General features: G+C 42.1%; 1 protein-coding gene across 3 annotated transcripts in view; it reads left to right on the top strand.

Annotated features, from left to right (window-relative positions):
* The window catches only part of LOC108709442 (metabotropic glutamate receptor 4), a 257543-nt gene extending 236491 nt beyond the window's left edge, over nt 1–21052 (top strand). For 2 of the 3 annotated variants that reach the window (XM_041583822.1, XM_041583823.1), the window contains exons 9-11: nt 1127–2092; nt 16573–16819; nt 18997–21052. In XM_041583822.1, the coding sequence (XP_041439756.1) occupies nt 1127–2092; nt 16573–16819; nt 18997–19046 (1263 nt within the window). In that variant the 3' untranslated portion in view covers nt 19047–21052. Of the gene's footprint in view, nt 1–1126; nt 2093–16572; nt 16820–18996 lie in introns of those variants that run through there. The other variant, XM_041583824.1, reaches the window with a different exon arrangement.
* Nucleotides 21053–21373: the final 321 nt, after the last annotated feature.

The following is a 21373-nucleotide window of genomic DNA, read 5'->3' as shown; positions in this document are numbered from 1 at the left end:
GACCCTATACTTCTACTATTCCACCTAGACACAAATTCCAAGAAGATTATCAAAGACAAACTTTTCCTCCATCTCATTCAGGCAGCGAAGGCTCTTATCCTGTGTAAATGGAAATCCCCTAATCCTCCCACATTTATAGATTGTCTTAAGAAAGTTGAAAACACCCGCAAACTAGCAGAAATAGCGTATATCATGAGAAATTAAAGTGGCCGATACTGGGACACCCGGAGGCCTTGGTTTAGATATACATAACTAACAAAGTTTAAGGGCTAACTGGTTAATTGAACCCAGGGTCGGAACTAGGGGTAGGCAGAGTAGGCACGTGCCTAGGGCGCAAAACTGGGGGGGCGCCAGGCATGTACCTCCTCTGTCGCCTATCCGGTTCCCTTCTCTGCCCGACTCTCTGGTTATTATCGCATCTCTTCCGCTTCTGTGCATGCGCGCAAACTCCATTTCGCGCATGCACACGCAAGCGCAGATTCGCGCATGCACACGCGAGCGCAGATTCGCGCATGCGCACACTAGACAAACGCCGCGAATGCCCGGCTTGCCTAGGGCGCCTGCCCAGCGTGGCCCGGCTCTGATTGAACCCCCTCATAACAAAGCCATAGTTGACGAAATGTGATCTGATTTATAATACTACTCTATTGAACTTTAAGTGATGATGATTTCTAAATGACAGTTGTATATGTTAAGGGAATTTAACAAAATATCACTAATAATGTAACTAACTAACAAAATATATGTACATTGCTTCCTTCACCATGTTATATATAACTCAAAGTCGGCATGGATATTGTAAATGCACATAATTTCTCCCATTCTCTACGTCCCCTTCCCCTCTTATTATTTTCTGTACCCCCTCCCTCCTCCTTCCCTGCATTAAATTTTAAAAATAAAGAATACATAAAAAAAATTGCCTGAACAAGCTTGACTAAGAAGAAAATGTTTGATATTTAAATTACAGAAAAAAAATTATACTCTGAGCATCTCAATCTGTTTCTAATTAACTTGAATTAAATAATAATTTTGTTGTCACTGTTCATTCAGTCTCAATTTTCTGTCACTTTTTTGACCCTTTTCTAACAGTAACTAACCTTATTTTTCTTTTCTACTGTCTTTCAAGATTGATCATATGCACTGGCCAGACTTGTCCTCATCCTCTAGTTCTTCATCAAGCCAATTGCCTAAAGTCCCACCCTCTGTCTGCAGCCAACCCTGTCGCCCTGGAGAGCGCAAGAAGGTTGTGAAAGGTATCCCCTGCTGTTGGCATTGTGAAAGATGTGATGGTTACCAGTACCAGCTTGATACCTACACCTGCAAACGTTGCCCCCTCCACATGCGACCTAATGTCAACCACACTTCCTGCATACCAATTCCTATTATCAAGCTAGAATGGAGTTCACCCTGGGCTGTGGTGCCTCTGCTGCTTGCCGTACTAGGAATAATTGCCACACTGGTTGTAGTAGGCACCTTTATGCGATACAATGACACCCCTATTGTTAAAGCCTCAGGCCGTGAGCTTAGTTATGTCCTTCTGTCTGGTATTTTTTTGTGTTATGTAAACACATTTATAATGGTGGCACAACCAGGTTATGGAACTTGCTCCCTAAGAAGGGTATTTTTGGGCTTGGGGATGAGTATCAGTTATGCTGCTTTGCTAACTAAGACAAACCGCATATACCGTATATTTGAACAGGGAAAAAGGTCTGTTAGCGCGCCTCGATACATAAGCCCATCCTCTCAGCTGGTGATCACTGCGAGTCTCTCATCAATTCAACTTCTTGGAGTTCTTGTGTGGTTTTTGGTTGATCCTTCTCGGCCCATTGTTGACTATGAGAATCAGCGCACTCCTGATCCCCAGTTAACGCGAGGAGTTCTGAAATGTGACATCTCAGATCTGTCCCTTATCTGTCTGCTGGGTTACAGCATGCTTCTGATGGTCACTTGTACTGTTTATGCCATCAAAACCCGTGGGGTCCCAGAGACATTTAACGAGGCAAAGCCTATTGGATTTACCATGTACACAACCTGCATAATATGGCTGGCCTTCATTCCAATATTTTTTGGCACTGCACAGTCTGCTGAAAAGGTACATTTGTGTTATATACTAAATTTCTCTATGCATGTCCGATATTTAATTGTGTTGCATGTTGTGACTGTATAATCTGTTGGTTTAGGAGAACATGTAATATATCAAAATAACTGTGCGTCATTCAGAAATAGCTACACATAAGATTTTTTTTCTATTTAAATGGCATTACAGAATAACTAAAACATGAAAAATGTGGCCTAGTTTAACATATATTATAGGACTACTTTATTTACCATGCCCATCAGACCTAAGCTTCTTATGCAATGTATGCACTTAAAAATACTGTGCATACCCCAAGATTCTCTGGAACATCCCTCCTTCTCCAAGCTCAGGTCACATAACATGTGCTGTGTTTGTGTATTTGCACCAGCATCAAGTCTTTGCAATTTTTCTTTATAAATAACAAAAACTATGCTGCATAAAAACCAAGAGGCATTATAAACACATACAGCATATCATAATAAAGACAAGATCACTGTTAAATACAGTTTATCCTGAGCACTTCTTCTCAAATACCATAATAAAATTAACTATTGCAGGAAAAGTAAAACTTCTCATTACTTTTGGCAGAATATTTTTCTGGGTAAGAAAATATATGGAGGGCAACACACCAAATTAGTTGTACATGACAATGGATACATAGTAACATAGTAAGTTAGGTTGAAATAAGGCACACGTCCATCAACTTCAACCAATTCTATATATAAGTCTATATATAACCTGGATCAACTCCAATCCATTCTAAATGCTGTTGCTAGACTCATTCATCTATCTCACCGCTCAACATCAGCTGCTCCCATATGCATTTCCCTTCACTGGCTCCCAATCTCCTCTGGAATCAAATTCAAACTACTCACACTTACATTAAAAGCCCTTAACAGTGAAACCCCTCCCTATATTTCATCTCTGATCTCCAAATACTCTCCTTCACGCAACCTTCACTCTGCTTCTGACCTTCGTCTCGCTTCTCCTCTCATCACTCCTGCCCATTCTTGTCTACAAGACTTCTCTCAGACCTCTGCTGGAACTCTCTGCCTCGAGCTGTCAGACTTTCTGCTAATTTCCAAACTTTCGAAATGCTCCTTAAAGACCCACCTGTTTAAAGAAGTGTAACTCTAACTTGGCTAAGCATACAAAAAGGGGTTAATGTCCAGCTAGTGTTTAGCGCATGGATTACATGTCACTCAAACACCCCAGGCTAGGGCCTTCGCTAAATGGAAGATTTCAGGAATGGTATAGTACAACTGCAACTCTCAGGCTACTGTGCAACAAAACAGGAAAAAATGGGCACCAAGAGGTTTATGCAGTATAACAAAATAACTTTTATTTGTCCAAGACAAATGATCCACAGGTTTACTTACAGTGGTACAGAGGCATTGGCAGTATATAGGCATTCCCCGCTCACACAGAGCTGGCAGAGGTAGATGCAGAATATACAGGCACACCTGCTCACACAGAGCTTCCAGGGTAGATGCCAGGGACTTTCCTCCAGAAACAGCATAGTGACCTGGATCCTCACACAGGGGATCAGGGAAATTACTAGACCTAATCTCTATTAGGCTGTGTCCCTATACTACAGGCCAGTCTTGCCTGAGAGGAGAGCTACCTCCTTGCTATCCCTCCTAGTTGGAGTCAAGCTGCTCTTACTATCTGTACTCTCTATCTCACTCTCCTAGAGAGTCTATTACAGATATATCCCTGCCACTTACTAGATTCATTGACGGGGTCCCTGCTCCCCGACTTAGACACTTGAGGACATGGTCCCTCTAGGCACATGGTTTTCTGGGCTTTGCTGTACCCAGGCTCCCCATGGCACACCCAGCTAGATCAGCATCCAGCAGCCAAAGAGAAAGATCCACCCCTTTCCACACATTATATTGAAGTGTGGTAGGAAGTGTTCATTACACCTCTTGGCCAATAATATAACTATGCAGATTACCTCTAGCTATATGGGAATCTGCCCAGCAACTATAGAAATGAGGAAGTGAAAGGAAAGGGGCACATTTAACTGTATGGGTCCGTACAGAAGCTTATTCAATGTACCTTAATTAATCAATCATTGCTGTATCATAAATCACAAAATAGTTTCTAAAATAATGGAGCTCTTTTGGGCATGTGTAACTCCCATATTATGCATATAGCATTTTATAGCAATATTTATATTTTATAGATTTAGACTATATAACCCTAATTTGGTTACGGTCTCTTTAAATAGAAATTGACCCTTGACAATCCAGGACCCTGAGTTCCTTTTGCATATAAAAAGTACTGGGAACTGGGATTTACAGAGCAGTGCCTCCACCTAGGGAACATTGAAGAGCACACCTCAGGGGATTTCCAATAGGAAAAATAAAAAACACCATTTGCAATAAAACAAATATAAACTTTATGTAAAACTGGATTTAGTAACTGTAAATGCAAATCACACAATATCACTTTACTCTGGGGAACCTGTGTGGACTGTCAACCCCTGGCACAGTCTCTCAATGCCACAGTCCCACACTCCAAACCGGGTGGATAAATAGCGAATAAAGTACCCCCTCTTGTAAAATATAAGGATATTATAAGTTACCGAGGAGTTTCATGACCGTATAAAAACACGAGGCCAAAGACCGAGTGTCAGGGAACCGGGAGTTCCCTCTGGGGAGTTGTCCGGATATAGGAGGAAGCCCCTCAGGAGGGATCAGGATCGTGGTATCCAGGGATTCAGCCGAAGGGGTAATAAAGTTCAGGCAACAGGTCAAAAGGCAGGCAGAATATAAACAGAGTCCAAAGTCCAGGCAGGGGGTCAACAACAAGAGATCAATCAATAGAGTACACAGGGATAACAGGAACAGCAACAGGGAACCCAGGAATCTAATCAGGAACAAGATCCTATTTTCGGGCGCCATCTTGGCGCCTCAGGCGTCCTTTTAAAGGGGATTTTTGGCGCCCTTGCGTCGGCGTCAGCACGTCTGCGACCGACGCGCTGCGCCTGCGTCCGTCGCGCCGTTGTGACGTCTTCGCGCCTGCGCACTTGCGCGCAGGCGTCTCTGCGCCGGCGCCGCTACCCACGTGGCGGCCATGGGCGCCGCCATTTTGGGAGCGGCGTCGGAAGGGGTAGTTGCGCCGCCCGGAGCTCCTGGTCCTGCTCCGGGCGGCGATCGTGACAGTACCCCCCCCCCCTCACGGGGGGCCTCAGGACCACCGGGACAAGGCTTCTGGGGAAACTTGGCGTGAAAATCCCTCACCAGACGAGGAGCGTGAACATCACGGTGTCCTTCCCAGGAGCATTCTTCAGGGCCAAAGCCCCTCCACTGAATGAGGTACTGAAGGGACCCTCTGGAGATCCTGGAGTCTAGGATTTTCTCCACCTCGTACTCGAGTTGACCCTCCACAGAGATGGCAGGAGGAGGAGATTGACCGCCAGAGAACCGGTTAGTGATGGCGGGTTTCACCAGAGACACGTGGAACACGTTGGGGATTCTCATCTCTGGTGGAAGCTGGAGTCTGACAGCCACAGGGTTGATTATCTCCAAGATGGGAAATGGACCCACGAATTTTGGACCCAACTTGGGAGATGGTATCTTCAACCGGATATTCCTGGAAGAGAGCCAGACATTGTCACCCACCTTGTAGGGAGGAGAGGATCTTCGACGACGATCCGCGAAAGTCTTATGAACAAGAGCGCTCTTCTCTAGGTTCAACTTGGTAGCAGCCCAAATAGCAGACATATGGGCTGCGGAATCGTCAGCAGCCGGGACGTCAGATAACACAAAGTCTTGGGGAAAAGCTTGAGGATGCTGACCATACACCGACATGAACGGAGACCTTCCTGTAGAGGAATGACAAGCATTATTATGAGCGAATTCCGCCCATGGGAGGAGATCAGACCAGTCATCCTGGCAGAGGGGATACGTGGTTCCTCAGGAACTGTTCCAGGGCTTGGTTGACACGTTCAGCTGCCCCATTCGTCTGCGGATGGTATGCAGACGAAAACTGAAGAACAATTCCCAAGTCTTTGCATAGTGAACGCCAGAATTTGGCAGTAAACTGGGTGCCTCTATCGGAGACGATCTCCACCGGGAAACCATGCAGGCGGAAGATGTACTGGATAAATAGCTGGGACAACTCCACCGCAGAGGGCAACTTCTTCAGGGGGATGAAGTGGGCCATTTTGGAGAATCGATCAATGACAACCCAGATCACAGTGTTCCCACCAGAGGGAGGAAGTTCGACAATGAAGTCCATGGACAAGTGGGTCCAGGGACGAGAAGGAACCGGCAAAGGCTGTAGTAACCCACTGGGGCGAGAGTGGCTTGACTTAGATGTGGCACAAACATTACAAGCAGCAACAAAGTCCTTCACATCTTTGCGGATATCAGGCCACCAAACCAGGTGTCGTAAGAGTTCAAGAGTCTTAGCTGGACCAGGATGTCCGGCTTGCCTGGAGCAATGGGTCTGTTGCAGGATAGGCAGACGCAGCTCAGGAGGAACAAATGCCACTCCAATGGGTGTATCAGAAGGAGCAGAAGACTGACCAGCCAGGATTTGGTCGGCAAACTGTGGATACAGGGAGGCAATAATCTTGATTGGAGGAATGATTGGCTCTTGTCTCTCAGGAGGGCGGTCCACCGGAGTGAAGCTATGAGACAAGGCATCGGCCTTCAGATTCTTGGAGCCTGGGCGATAAGACAAGATAAAATTAAATCGAGAGAAGAAGAGAGCCCACCTTGCTTGTCTGGGGTTTAGCCTCTTGAGGGACTGGATGAACTCAAGATTCTTATGATCGGTGTAGATCTGAACAGGAATCAGAGAACCCTCCAGGAGGTGACGCCACTCTTCAAGGGCAAGTTTGACAGCCAAGAGTTCTCGGTTCCCGACATCGTAGTTCTGCTCTGCGGACGAGAATTTCTTGGAGAAATAAGCACAGGGATGCAACTTCCCATCAGCGGGGTGTCTCTGGGACAGGATAGCTCCGGCTCCGACTTCAGAAGCATCAACTTCGATGCAGAAGGGTAGTTCAGGATTGGGGTGTCGGAGGACAGAAGCGGACGTGAAGGCCTCTTTCAAGGACTGAAAGGCTTCAATGGCAGATGGAGGCCACAAGCTGGGTTTACCCCCTTTCCGGATGAGGGCCAGGATAGGTGCAATGCGGGAAGAGAACCCCCGGATGAACTGCCGATAATAGTTAGCAAATCCGATAAATCTCTGGATTGCCTTGGTACTCAGCGGGATAGGCCACTCCTGGATGGCAGACACTTTCACAGGATCCATCTCAAATCCCTCAGGAGAGATTATGTATCCTAGGAAGGGGATCTTGGACACTTCGAAGACGCACTTCTCCAACTTGGCGAAGAGAGAGTTCTTCCTCAGACGAGAGAGTACCTCCTTCACCTGGGAGCGATGGCTTTCTAAGTCTTTAGAAAAGATCAGGATGTCGTCCAGGTACACGACTACGAACCTTCCTAGGAGATCCCGGAACACATCGTTAACAAACTCCTGGAAGACGGCAGGGGCATTGCAAAGGCCGAAGGGCATAACGAGATATTCATAGTGCCCGTCACGAGTGTTGAAAGCCGTCTTCCATTCATCACCCTCACGGATGCGAATGAGGTTGTACGCCCCCCGGAGATCCAACTTAGAGAATATCTTCGCCCCCTTCAGCTGGTCGAAGAGCTCTACGATCAAGGGCAGAGGCTACCTGTTTTTTACAGTGATCTTATTCAGGCCCCGGTAATCTATACATGGCCGAAGACCTCCGTCCTTCTTCTCCACGAAGAAGAACCCAGCCCCAGCAGGAGAGGTAGAAGGGCGGATAAACCCCCGCTGGAGATTTTCTTGGATGTATTCCTTCATTGCGGTAGTCTCAGCAGGAGAGAGAGGATAAGTGCGGCCTCTGGGGGGCATGGCTCCTGGCAGGAGTTCGACAGGACAGTCGTAGGAGCGATGTGGAGGAAGGAATTCCGCAGACTTCTTACAGAACACATCGGAGAATTCCTTATAACAGGAGGGAAGAGACTTTAACTCGGTAGAGGAGATATTTACCTTCTTGAGGGGTTTAGCAGGAAGGCAATGCTGTAAGCAGAATGGGCTCCAACGAGAAACCTGCCCTGTTGACCAGTCTATGGTGGGATTGTGCAGGCGCAGCCAGGGAGACCCAAAACAACAGGAACAGCGGGACAAGAGATAATAAGGAACGAAAGTCTCTCTTTATGCAGGGCCCCAACCTGCACAGGTAGTTCGCCAGTGGTCATCGTGAGTACAGAGTCCAGGGGTTTATCATCTATGGCAACGATCCGCATAGGAGAATGCAAAGGAAATAAGGGAATTCCCATGTACTTAGCAAAGAGAGCGTCCATGAAGTTACCCCCGGCTCCGGAATCGATGAAAGCATTCCCGAAGATGGTTTTATCAGTCAGACGAATCTGAAAGGGAAGGAGAAACCTGTGTGAGTTTTCTTGGGTCTTCTCCTGAAACCAATCACGAGACTTTTGAGTAGTGCCCCCTACATGAGTTACCATAGACATACCTCGGGGTACAAAACTCTTAGCCTTTGCAGGACAGGCATTGGCAAAGTGGGAATGTCCGCCACAATACAGACACAGGCCTGACATCCGTCTGCGGAGTCTTTCTTGTTCAGTGAGGCGAGTTCTTCCCACTTGCATGGGTTCCTCCTGGAGAGAAATGGATGCTTGGGCAGGCGGAGTGACAGGAGCCTGCAGGAGAGGCCTCTGGAAGCGGGGTGCCAACAAGGGTTGAAACTTCCTGACGCGATCTCTCAGGGTTTGATGCTCTCTCAGAAGAGTGTCCACCTTGACAGCCAAGGCGATGAGGTCTTCAACTTGCGTGGGTAATTCACGGGAGACCAGGTCATCTTTGATGCGAAGGGAGAGACCATTATAAAATGCAGTATGGTATTTCGGATTCGGATTCAGCCGAAGGGGTAATAAAGTTCAGGCAACAGGTCAAAAGGCAGGCAGAATATAAACAGAGTCCAAAGTCCAGGCAGGGGGTCAACAACAAGAGATCAATCAATAGAGTACACAGGGATAACAGGAACAGCAACAGGGAACCCAGGAATCTAATCAGGAACAAGATCCTATTTTCGGGCGCCATCTTGGCGCCTCAGGCGTCCTTTTAAAGGGGATTTTTGGCGCCCTTGCATCGGCGTCAGCACGTCTGCGACCGACGCGCTGCGCCTGCGTCCGTTGCGCCGTTGTGACGTCTTCGCGCCTGCGCACTTGCGCGCAGGCGTCTCTGCGCCGGCGCCGCTACCCACGTGGCGGCCATGGGCGCCGCCATTTTGGGAGCGGCGTCGGAAGGGGTAGTTGCGCCGCCCGGAGCTCCTGGTCCTGCTCCGGGCGGCGATCGTGACACCGAGTGTTTTTATACAGGTCATGGAACTCCGAGGTAATTTCTAATATCCTCATATTTTGCAACTGGGGGTACTTTATTTATTATAATACACAAGTTTCAGTGAGTCATGTGACAAAAATGACATCAGAACTCACCGTTTATAACTGATGACATCAGAACTCACCGTTTATAAGGATATAATTTACAGGATATTCACGGCTTATATGTATTATATATATGTATTATATGTAGAATATATCCGGTCAGTTCAATGTCCCTTCCCCAAGAGCTTTTATGTCCCCAGGTAGTGTTACCTTCCCCAAGGTACCTTTCCCTTTGAAAGTAGTAGTCACATAAAAAAAGTCCCTGAGGATGAAAAATAAGGGCTGTTATGGGCTGATCGGCAGCAATGTGGACTGGCAGCCAGCAGCAGAGTCTCTTGGTGGTGCACATGGTTTTTATGCAACCAAAACTTGCCTCCAAGCTACGAATTCAAAAATAAGCACCTGCTTTGAGGCCACTGAAAGCAACATCCAAGGGGTTGGTGAGAAACATATTGCTCTTGAGCCACTGGTTGGGGATCACTATAATAGACTATAGGCTAATTCTAAGCAATTTTTCTTCATTTTTTCTTTTTAATAGTTTTTGAATTATTTGCCTTCTTCTTTTGACTCTCTCCAGCTTTCAATTTGGAGTCACTAACCCATCCAAAAAACAAATGCTCTGTAAGGCTACAGATGTATTCTTATTGCTAATTTTTATTGCTCATCTTTCTTATTGGATCCTCTCCTATTCAAATTCCAGTCTTTTATTCAAATCAATGCATGGTTGCTAGGGGAATTTGGACACTAGAAACCAGATTGCTGGAATTGCAAACTGGAGAGCTAATGAGTATAAAGCTAATTAATTTGAAAACCACAAATAATATATATAAATATGAAGCACAAATTGTCTCAGAATATCACTCTCTACATCATACTAGATGTTCGTTTAAAGGTGAACAACCTCTTTAAACAAAAGGTCACATAAATTGGTACTCCCTTTGAAGCCTATTATTGAGGAGTCAGAGATAATATTCCAGTGTTTTCTAACATTCCTACTAAAAGCACCATTTAGTGGCGTAACTAGAGTTTTGGGATGGCCCCTGCAAAGGTCCTCCTCCCCTTTTTCCCCTTTGATTCTGCCTATCTTTACCTGTCCTTTTCAACATGATTCATAGGTAATGTACATTAATATTTTGTAGAGTAGTTCTTTTTTGTGTCAGTGTTACTTTAAATTCCATTTTACAGTTTTCTCATCCTCTTTTCTAATTAGATTCCCCAGCTTCTCACACTTTTCTATGTATCTTCTTTTCTGCTGTCCTATTTTCTTTGCACCTCTCTTTTCCCAAAATACAAAGGAGTCATGCACCAAATGCTAAAAGTATTTTTCCATTTTATTAAAAATATAGATACACTTATAAGACTTTAAAATCTTAAATGCAAAAGATCATCTCGCATGTCCTCAGCATGTTTTGTGAAGCTGAGCTTCATCAGGAGGAGTGAGCTGTTCCTTCTCCACTTTCTAGACACATGATAAAGCATTATTAAGAATACATATTTATTCAATGCTAAAAACATACATACCAAATTAGCATTAAAGAAATTATTTTAAAATTTAAAAAAGTATAATAAAATTAAATTAAACTTTCTTAAACAAATAGATTTACTTTAAAAAAGCAGCAAACTCCAGTGCCTCATTAAAGAGATACTGACACCAGAAATTTAACCTTTTTTAATTCTACCATAAAATTGACTTTGCATTCTTCTTATACTTTTGCCATAAAGTATTTATCCAAAGCTTTTACATTACCTATCATCCCTGTGTTTGTCTATGAGGGGGCTGCCATATTTGTGCAGCAGGAGTCCGTTAGCATTAGAAACTTTGACAGGCTGAGATGGGACAGTCAGGTTGGCAAAACAGTCAGGTTTATGAACTTCAACTAACAATTACTTACAAAAACAAACCTCTCAGCAAAAAGCAATCTGCATTTTTTTAAAATTCATATTTTAAAAAGTATTTTTTTAGTGTTAGTATCACTTTAAATTTAGGGGCACATTTACTAGTAATCTAATTTCATTTTTTCCCAGAAATATCAAAAAAATTGTGGTCCTATATTTCTAAAAAGCTCTAAAAAATTGAGATTTATTAAGTGAATAAAGTGTGTCTTTGGAGATGAGCATTCCGAGGTACTTGAATCGTTGCACCCTGAGTAGTCTCTGTATTGCACCTTCCCTCTGTTCAGCATCTAGTGACTTTTCTTTGTTAATAGCCAGGCCACTTAGACGCTGAACTTGTCAGCCAGGTGGAGTACATGTTCAAGAGAGTCATGCGGGTCAGCCAGTAAGAGCAAGTGGTCGCCTGCATACAATGCGATTTTATCTTCTAGTCTCCCACACGTGAAGCCTATGCCCTCAGGGATCTGTCAGACCATAATGGTATAGGGTTATATCGCTAAGGTGAATAGGAGAGGGGAAAGGAAACAGCCCTGCCTAGTGCCCCGAGAGAGGGAGAAGGTACTGGAGAGGGTTTGTTGACTCAAACCTGTGCATCTGGGGTTAGGTAAAGAAGTTTGAGCCAGGCTATAAAGTTGGGACTTAAGCTGGCCATAGACGCAAAGATCCGATCGTACGAATCGTGGATTCGTACGATTTTCGGACCATGTGTGGAGAGTCCCGACATTTTTCGTCCGTCGGAGATCGGTCGTTTGGTCGATCGGACAGGTTAGAAAATTTCTGTCGCCTGCCGATACTATCTCTGCGTGTATTGCCGATCGTACGATTTTCAGTGGGAGACTGTCAGTAGTGTTGTCAGACATAAGTATTGTACGATTGCTGTCAGGGGCAGAACATTGGGTGATCTGTTCTTATTTGATCGGAATGGTAAAGACTTTGATCTGAATGGTTAGTGGAGGGTGGGGAGATGGGAAAGTCCGATCGTACGTTGATTCGTACGATCGGATCTTTGCGTCTATGGCCAGCTTTATACCGAATTTCTCTAGGACTTTCCAGAGAAATAACCATTCAACCGAATCAAATGCTTTAGTGTCGTCTAGTGCAGCCATTAGCCTGGAGCCTTCATTTGTATGGACTGTTTGCAGGTGGGAGTGCAATCTGCGTAAGTTTATGGTGGTACTCTTTTTAGGCATAAAGCCTGTATGATCTGGGTGAACAATCAAGGTTATTACTTTATTAAGGCGTCCGTAGAGAACTTTTGCCAAGACTTTAACATCTGTATTTACAAGTTCATTACTAAGTAGTAAGTACACTTCTGCTATTTCGGTTGGGTCGGATACATACAATATGTGCCTGTTGGTGATTTCTATGGGCTATTACCAATGTTGGATGGTTAATGTTATCATCTATCTCACAATAGGCTTTTTTGGCCATTTGGACCCCTCCTCAGCTACAGCAATGACCTGTTTAATTGCAGTGCATACCCTGGTAATTCCTGAGATGAGCATGCCCCCGGCTGCTGCTTTGGATGTTTGCCTCACTATGTACGAGCTTCTAGTGCCAATATTCAGAGTATAAGTTATACTCAGAGGTGCACGTCACTTCTGTGTTACTAAGTCAGATGAGGGACAGTCTCCAAAAGGAGTGCCCCTGTTTGGGGGTAGTGTTGATTACGGTGTAAAGTGGGGCATGGTCTGATGGGGCTCTTGGAAGGTACTTAGTGTCTTTTACCCCCTGTGTGAAATCAGCAGAGGCAATGGCCATATCTATCCGGGAAAGAGAATGTTTCCCCACTGTGTGACAGGAAAATTGCCTTTCTAGTAGAAACCTATGTCGCCAAATGTCTATAAGCCCCAGTGCTTCTGTCCACTGCTTTAGCGGGCCAGTCTGGTATGCCATAGTGGGGAGTCTATCAATTTGTAGGTCTATCACTGTATTCAAGTCCCCAACAAAGCAGACTGGGCAAGGGAGTTATGATGACACCTTCGCAATGTCTAATGTCTCTTTACTGAAGGGGGTGGCACATATAGGTTAACTATTATTATATTTTATTTATTTATCTTGCAGTGGTGGACTTACGTAATGACCGTAGTGATCTTTTAAAATATTAAGGAGCTCAACTGCAGGGTTTTTCAGATCAGTATAGATACTCCTTTAGAGTGAGGGGAGTAGGATGAGTGGTAGGTGTGGATAACCCAGTGCTTCCTGAGGGCCATCAATTTTTGGCCTATAAGATGTGTCTCCTGTAACAGGAGGGGGTATGGTTTGTACTTAGCTACATAATCAAAGACTAAGGCTCACTTAAATTTCAAGTTTAGCCCTCTGACACTCCATGACATTATCTTTACATCCCCCATATCAGTTTTACACAATGGTTAATGATGTTGCTTTTGGTTAGGGTCTGCCATGTGCTCCACTTGTTCTGCGATGGAGTGGTGCATTAAACACATACAACTGAAAAAGAAAATTCCCAACTTATTATCTTCCCTTCCCTCCTTGCACATCTAACCAACATAGATGGCGTAGACTCAGAACAAGAAATATAACAGGAGAGGTGGCAAGTATTATGTGGTATACTACAGTCTCCGTGAGAGCCACTGTGCCTGCACCGCATTAAGCAGGGTACCATTGTAAGTCAGTTTGCTGGTCAAGCCAGTAGTAAATGTAAAAGCATATGAATTGTGGGCAACCAAATATTTCCCTGATGAAGGTAGGGAACAGGAGCTTGGTGGGTAGAAAAGACTTGGCTCATTGGGTCAGCATGGTGTGCCCAGCCTGCAGCCCCCAGGTGTTGCCCTGTACCTCCCCAGTGGAGTGCTATGTCTCGTATCCCATCTGGCAGCATCTTAGAGCCTCTGTTGTGCATCCATGGCTGTATGTTTAAAATTACAGATAGGTTCTGAGTTCTTAGGATGGTAGTACACCAGCAATTGGATAGCTCAGTTATTGTCGGGGTGCATCATACTGCCACTCAGATGGAGCGGGTCTAAGTGATTTTGTATCTCACTCCCAAGGGTGATGGCATGGGCCTAGAGTGGGGTGCACGTTCCGCTAGGTGGGTCCAGGATTTTGCAGCTACAGATTGGGCAGTGGGGCAAACGGCTCCAATTTGCAGTTGTTATTGCAAGTTTGGACTGTTGCGCCAGCTTGCCTGTTGTCCTCACATATTTATCTATTGGTCCACGTTGCGCGGTGTCATGAAAAAGTGAGTTGTGCCTCCATCTACAACCCATAACTTTGCAGGGTAGAGCATACAGTATAGGATTCCAGCCTCATGGAGCCTTTTTTTAACTCCCTGTTGATTTTGTACTGTTTGCGAATAGTCTGGGTATAGCGAAATAGAGCAGCCATTTCTTGCACGACATAGTCAGGGCAGTATCTCTATCGAGGTAGTTCAGAAAGCATGTAATAAATGGCCTTGGGTTGGAGCCGGTGGTAGGGGCCTTGTTGGTATGCGCTGAGCGCGTCCAATTCCCAGGAAGGTGGAGAATGAATCCACTACCAGGGTCTTGGTCAGTTCAGAAGTCTGAGCCACTGGTGTCTCAGAGGCCTGGTCAGTGCCTTGAGAAGCTTGCAGGTACAGATCAAGCTGGTTTTCTGACCTGATTTTTTTTTTCCCGTGATTTTCCATTTGATACCAGGGTATCCTGCAGCGTGGGTTACTTCTGGTATTTCCTGAAATTGCCTGCGGTAGTGTCAGAATGTCAAGCAATGATTCACAGCAGCAGAGTGTGCATCTGTTCAGGTCGCCATCTTGGCTACTCCTCCCTGCTTGCTGCTTTTTAAAAGTAAATATAATATCTAAAGCAAACTATTTAATTCAATTTTCAACATACTTTTAAACTTTTTTGAAGCACACTTCTCCTGACAAAGCATGGTTGTGTGAAACATTTTGAGGACATGTTTTTAAAGTAAGTGTATCTATATTTCTAATAAAACTGAAAAACATGTTATAGCACTTGGAGTGTGTCTCTTTTGTATTTTGTTATAGAGACTCTGGTAGGAGGATCAGTTAGTGACCTGCTGTGTCATGGAGAAGTTCTTGTGGTATGTGGAAACTGAGGCTGTACCACTGTAGGATTGTGAACTCTCATTTCCCTCCTCTTCTGTATGGTGCAACTTTAATTTCCCTCTTCTTCTTGTTTCTGCCATCTTTTTCTTATGTTGTCTTCATATCTTCCCATTTTTCTGCATATTTCCTATCTTTGCACTAATTTTGCACTACTTCTCATACTACGTACTACTTCTCCTAAAGAAGCCCCTTTCTTTAAATACAGTATTCAGCTGTGGGGTTAGATGGTACAGTCTGCAGGCCACACTGTGTTTAAAGAATTGCGTTAATCAGTTTTTCCCAAAAATGTTCGATTAACTGCAAGAGGCTGTGTAGACACATTGCATTGCCCATCAGAGTAGAGAAAAGATATAGAAAGGGGAAGCATTACATATAAATCTACACTGACCCGCCAACGTCTAATAAGAATGTGCAAAAGCATTATGCTCACTAAAAGGGAAACAGTGTAAAAATGTTGCATTGGCCATGGCTCCCCTGCCACTTCCAGCTTCCCAAGCACATGGTCTTCTGTAAAATGATGCTGCAGGTCCTCCCCCATGCTTAGGCACTATGGGTTCCCCCCCACACCTTCAGTGACAAGTGAGCAGAAGAAGCCAAATTACACAAAAGCTGGAGGTGACCCAAAAGTAGATTGGGTCACTAGTAAAGTTACAGACAGGCAGGGCTGATACTGGTGTTGGCTGATGGCCACTGTGATAAAAATTATCACTTCCTCCTTTGTACATATTATTCCTTAAAACCCAGCCAAGCTGTGAGGTGAATAGGGCTTGTGCTGAGGGTTACTTTTGTCTTTTATTTTAATCATGAAAAATTGTTTTTCTTACCAGGGCAAATAGGGAAACTTAAATGACTCCATGTTTGTCCCTTGCGAGGTATGGCCCAAATCAACAAAAGTAAACAAAAGTAAAAATTAATTTTATGCATAATCAAATTCTTAATTAATAATTTAATATTTGGGTTTATCTAGGGTTTACATAGTGTGAATTTCTTTGAAAAAGTGATTACTAGTGTAAGAAAATGTTTTTCTTAGTGTAACTATGCAGACTTACTGTTAATTTAACCTCTCTCCTCAGATGCATATACAGACCACAACATTGACTATTTCAGTGAGTCTGAGCGCCTCAGTGTCCCTGGGAATGCTATATATGCCCAAGGTGTATGTCATCCTTTTTCATCCAGAACAAAATGTCCCTAAACGCAAACGAAGTCTGAAATCTGTTGTCACTGCGGCCACCATGAGCAACAAGTTTACCCAGAAAGGAAGCTATAGACCTAATGGGGAAGCCAAGACTGAATTATGTGACAACATGGAGGTACAAGGTATGAATAGTAAGAAAAAATATCTATAATGATTATAACAATTGTGTATGAGTATACATACATATCCATACTTCATATTACTTCATTTTATTAAAAAGTTAAATTGTGGTAAATTCAAACGTAGCTTCTGGGCCTCTTGAAGGGAAATTGTGAATGAAAATTGAATATGATCATGAAAATAAGTATTTTTAAATACACATATAGGATTATAGGAATAATACGGAATAATTTTCCCTATAAGGGATTGTTTGGATTACCGTAATTTAAAGAGGTAGTTCACTGAGTTGTTTTCAGATAGATCACCAGAAATAACAACTTTTACTATTTTTACGTTTTTCTAATATTGAAGTGTTAAGTATAATTTTTCACCTTCTAAAGTAGCTCTGGAAGGGGGGGTCGCTGACACTGTAAACTGTTCTAAATTGATACATTTAGTTGATACATTTCTTATCTTTGTCCCTGCTAAGAAGAATCTTTGGGTTTCATTACAGGCAGCTGTTAGAATTGAAACAATAGTTGCTAATACTCCTCAACTAAATATTGCAGAATTGTAACAGTTTAGAGTCTGCACCTGAATTACTGAGCTGCCAGACTGAAACACCAGAGACTGCAACATGCAACTTTAAACTTAGATTTTGGAAAACCAGTAAAAAATAAATAATGGAAAGTAATTGAAAAAAGGCTTTATTTCTGGGGAACAATCTGAAAACAACTGAACTGAAAAAAGTGTTTGGAAGGTGAACAACCCCTTTAAGTCTGTTAAAAATAATTTAACTATTAAACCTGAATGAATTTTTTGCCATCAATATTAATTTAGTTTAGTGTGGATCAAGTACAAGGCACTGTTCTATTATTACAGATAAAAATTAAGTAACTTTTAAAAATTTGAATTATTTACTTAAAATGGCCTTCCCATAATTCTGAGCTATATGGATAATGGCTTTTCATATAAGGGACACAATAACTGTATAATCAATTGAAAAATTCTACTGGATTAGAATTGCTTTTGAAACCTGTCCTGTTCTTATAAGGCTTGGAAATATGGAAGAGGACTTATAGTTTATAATTGTAAGCGATACTGTCATGGGAAAACATGTTTTTTTTCAAAACGCATCAGTTAATAGTGCTGCTCCAGCAGAATTCTGCACTGAAATCCATTTTTCAAAAGAGCAAGCAGATTTTTTTTATATTCAATTTTGAAATCTGACATGGGGCTAGACATATTGTCAGTTTCCCAGCTGCCCCCAGTCATGTGACTTGTGCTCTGATAAACTTCAGTCACTCTTTACTGCTGTACTGCAAGTTGGAGTGATATCACCCCCCCCAGCAGCCTAACAAAAGAACAATGGGAAGGTAACCAGATAGCAGCTCCCTAACACAAGATGACAGCTGCCTAGTAGCAGGGGCGTAACTATAGAGGAAGCAGACCCTGCGGCTGCAGGGGGCCCAGGAGGTATAGGGGCCCCACGAGGCCCTAATTCATATAAAATTTCAATAAATATTGGAGAAACAAGTCAACCCCAAAACATTTTGGGGGCCTGAAAAATAATTTGCTGTGGGGCCCAGTAATATCTAGTTACGCCACTGCCTGGTAGATCTAAGAACAACACTCAATAGTAAAATCCAAGTCCCACTGAGACTGATTCAGATACATTAAGTAGGATACAGCCTGCCAGAAAGAAGTTCCATCCTAAAGTGCAGGCACAAGTCACATGACTGAGGGCAGCTGGGAAATTGACAATATGTCTAGCCCATGTCAGATTTCAAAACTGAATATAAAAAAATCTGTTTGCTCTTTTGAGAACTGGATTTCAGTGCAGAATTCTGCTGGAGCAGCACTATTAACTGTTGTGTTTTGAAAAAAACATGTTTTACCATGACAGTATCCCTTTAAGTTTACATTTCAAGACTAATAAGGAGCGATGCAGGTATTTGTATAGAAAATTATGATGATAATGATAATGGCTGAGATAGAAGAGGCAATGGAGTGGAGATTCAGGTAGGTAGTTAGGAGATAATATTAATAAATGTATTAATTTGTTGGCAGTTGTTGGTTCACAAGGGGGGACCTATCTATAATTTGAAAAGTACAAGTTTGTAAACAACAGTTTATAATACTACACTGCACATTTTTTGCTAAAATTTGTCTGTCTGTCTCTCTCTCATTCTCTCCACAGCCCTGGCTGCAAAACCTACTTATGTGAGCTATAGTAACCATGCCATATAACTGACAGAGGAAAAATCATTTTCTCAGTGGGAGAGCTATAATGATTGGGCCAATCCCTACTGAAACCAGGACAAGTTAGGATGGCTAGTAATCTTGTGAGACGTAACAGCAGACAAAAAACGGAATACAGTAATGGCTTTTATTTAAAAGCCTAACACCCTAGCAGAATATTGACTTCTGTTAGGCAGTATCTGAGAATAAGAAGACACAACAATTTATTTCCTTTGTAAAAAAAATATTCTTAGTCAAATTATCAGCTTTTCCATTTTTACCCTATGCATTTTTTACAGAAAGACGTCTTTTCTTTTTTTTTTTTTTACAGATACACTCATGTTTCTGATTTGATTTGAGCGGTATGGCAATGGATTTCAAAGAAACAATAGTTTTTTTTCCAAAACATTTTAGTGTGGTAAAACATCCTGCTTTTCCTAATAATGGAATTAATATTTTTGTCTTGTCTTTTTCAATAATTACACATTTTCTTGCTTGCAACTTCTTTTTTAAACATTATTTTAATCTAAAGAATGTTACAAATGTAAATTTTACAGATGAAATTTATAAACTCTAAAATGAATAAAGTAGTCACTTCACTTTTAGATTTTTACTATATTATGTTATCTATGCCAGTATAAATTCCCTAATCTATGTCAGTATAAATTCCTTAATCTCTTTTCTCACACTGTATATTTGTTCAATATCTGATTCTATTGTTTGCTTGCTTTCTTTACTATTTGTCTATTGCTTGCCTATTACATGTCAATGCTCTAATTTTGCCTTTTATTATATACTGTATTGATACTGAAATCTTACTCCCTATTACAAATAAATACAAAGGGGAAGTAAATCATAATATAAAAATTTGCATACTGATATTAACTTTAATTCTAAACATCTTCCCAGAATACACTAATTACACTACTAATAATATAATACTTAAAATTTTTATTGCTATTGATAGCATTATCTTTCTGTTCTTTGCTATTCACTTCTAAGCTATGGTGGCAATTTCTTTTTTAAAGGAACAGTAACACCAAAAAAATGAAAGCCTATTTAAGGAAAGACAATATAATGTAATGTCTCCCTGCACTGGCACACTGAAAAAACAACTTTAGTTTATATAAAGAAGCTGCTGTGTAGACATGGGGGAGGCCATTCAAGCACAGGACACTGTGCTAGATAAAAGTAGATAAAAGATCTTATGAAGAATCCCATTGTATGCTACAACACTTATCTGTTATCTGCTGTGTATGCTGTGTCTTTTATACCTATAAGTATATAAACTAGTGTTTGTTTCTGAAGCAAACACACACATTTTTACCAGTACAACAGTACATTATATTTTAAGTACTTTATGACACTTTCATTTTTTGGTGTTACTAGTCCTTTAAGCAGTGGGAATGCAAAGAAAGCTTTTATCCGGAGACAATTGTTATTGTAAGCAGAATCTGTCTGTCCTTTGCTATTCACCAAGCTGCTTGTGACTTCCTGTGCTACTGAAACATGTACTTCTGAAACAGTAAAGCAGCAACCAGCTCTTGTGGTGGCTCATACACTATTTCAGTGTAATCTGGACCAGCAGTGCAGAGAAAAGCAAAACGTTTTTACTTAACAGATAGAAATGCTTAATTTCATTTTGTATCAGTATTAAAGCATTATAAATCAACATAGTATACAGTTACATCATAATGGAAAATACTTAATTTTAAGGAGGCACTACAGTATGTTTGAAGCAATGGGAATGCAAAGGAAGCTTCTGTTAGGAGACAAAATTATATTTTGATGATCATTTTGGCTTGATATCTGACTATATCAAAGTCTGCATCCATCCCTGTTGTCACTTTTTAAATATAATTATTCAGAAGGGAAGTGTATCTTATTCTGGATCCTCCTTTTAAAAGTCTATACTGTGCCTGTGTTTATGCAAATTGTGTGCATGTCAATCACAGGGTGTCTTGAGAAATTATTTTCTACTTGACTGTTTATAATAAAAAAAAATCCAAAATTAACAAGTTCTTTCGTTATATGTATGATGTTAAAATTCCAAAATAATTTTTAAACTGACATTGTAATTCTTTTGTCCATGCACATTTTTGTCCTTTAAATACGAAGCATTTATCATATGAGCCAAAGAACCCAGAAAAACTAAACAAAGGGCAATGGAACAGAGTTATTTAGGGCATTTTACTTTGTTTCAAAAGGACAAGCAAAGGCTAATCCACTAGCTGGTGATGAAATGCATTTCAGTTAATTGCATGTCTCTGCACTTTTTACTGCTAATTAATAACCTTCTTAAAATGGTCTTCTTTTCAAAAATAGTGATGGGCAAA

The sequence above is a fragment of the Xenopus laevis genome, chromosome 2S, assembly GCF_017654675.1.
Source record: "Xenopus laevis strain J_2021 chromosome 2S, Xenopus_laevis_v10.1, whole genome shotgun sequence".
Taxonomy (NCBI): domain Eukaryota; kingdom Metazoa; phylum Chordata; class Amphibia; order Anura; family Pipidae; genus Xenopus; species Xenopus laevis.
Note: the sequence above shows the minus strand (reverse complement) of the source record. Positions and strands in the feature narration are given on the sequence as shown.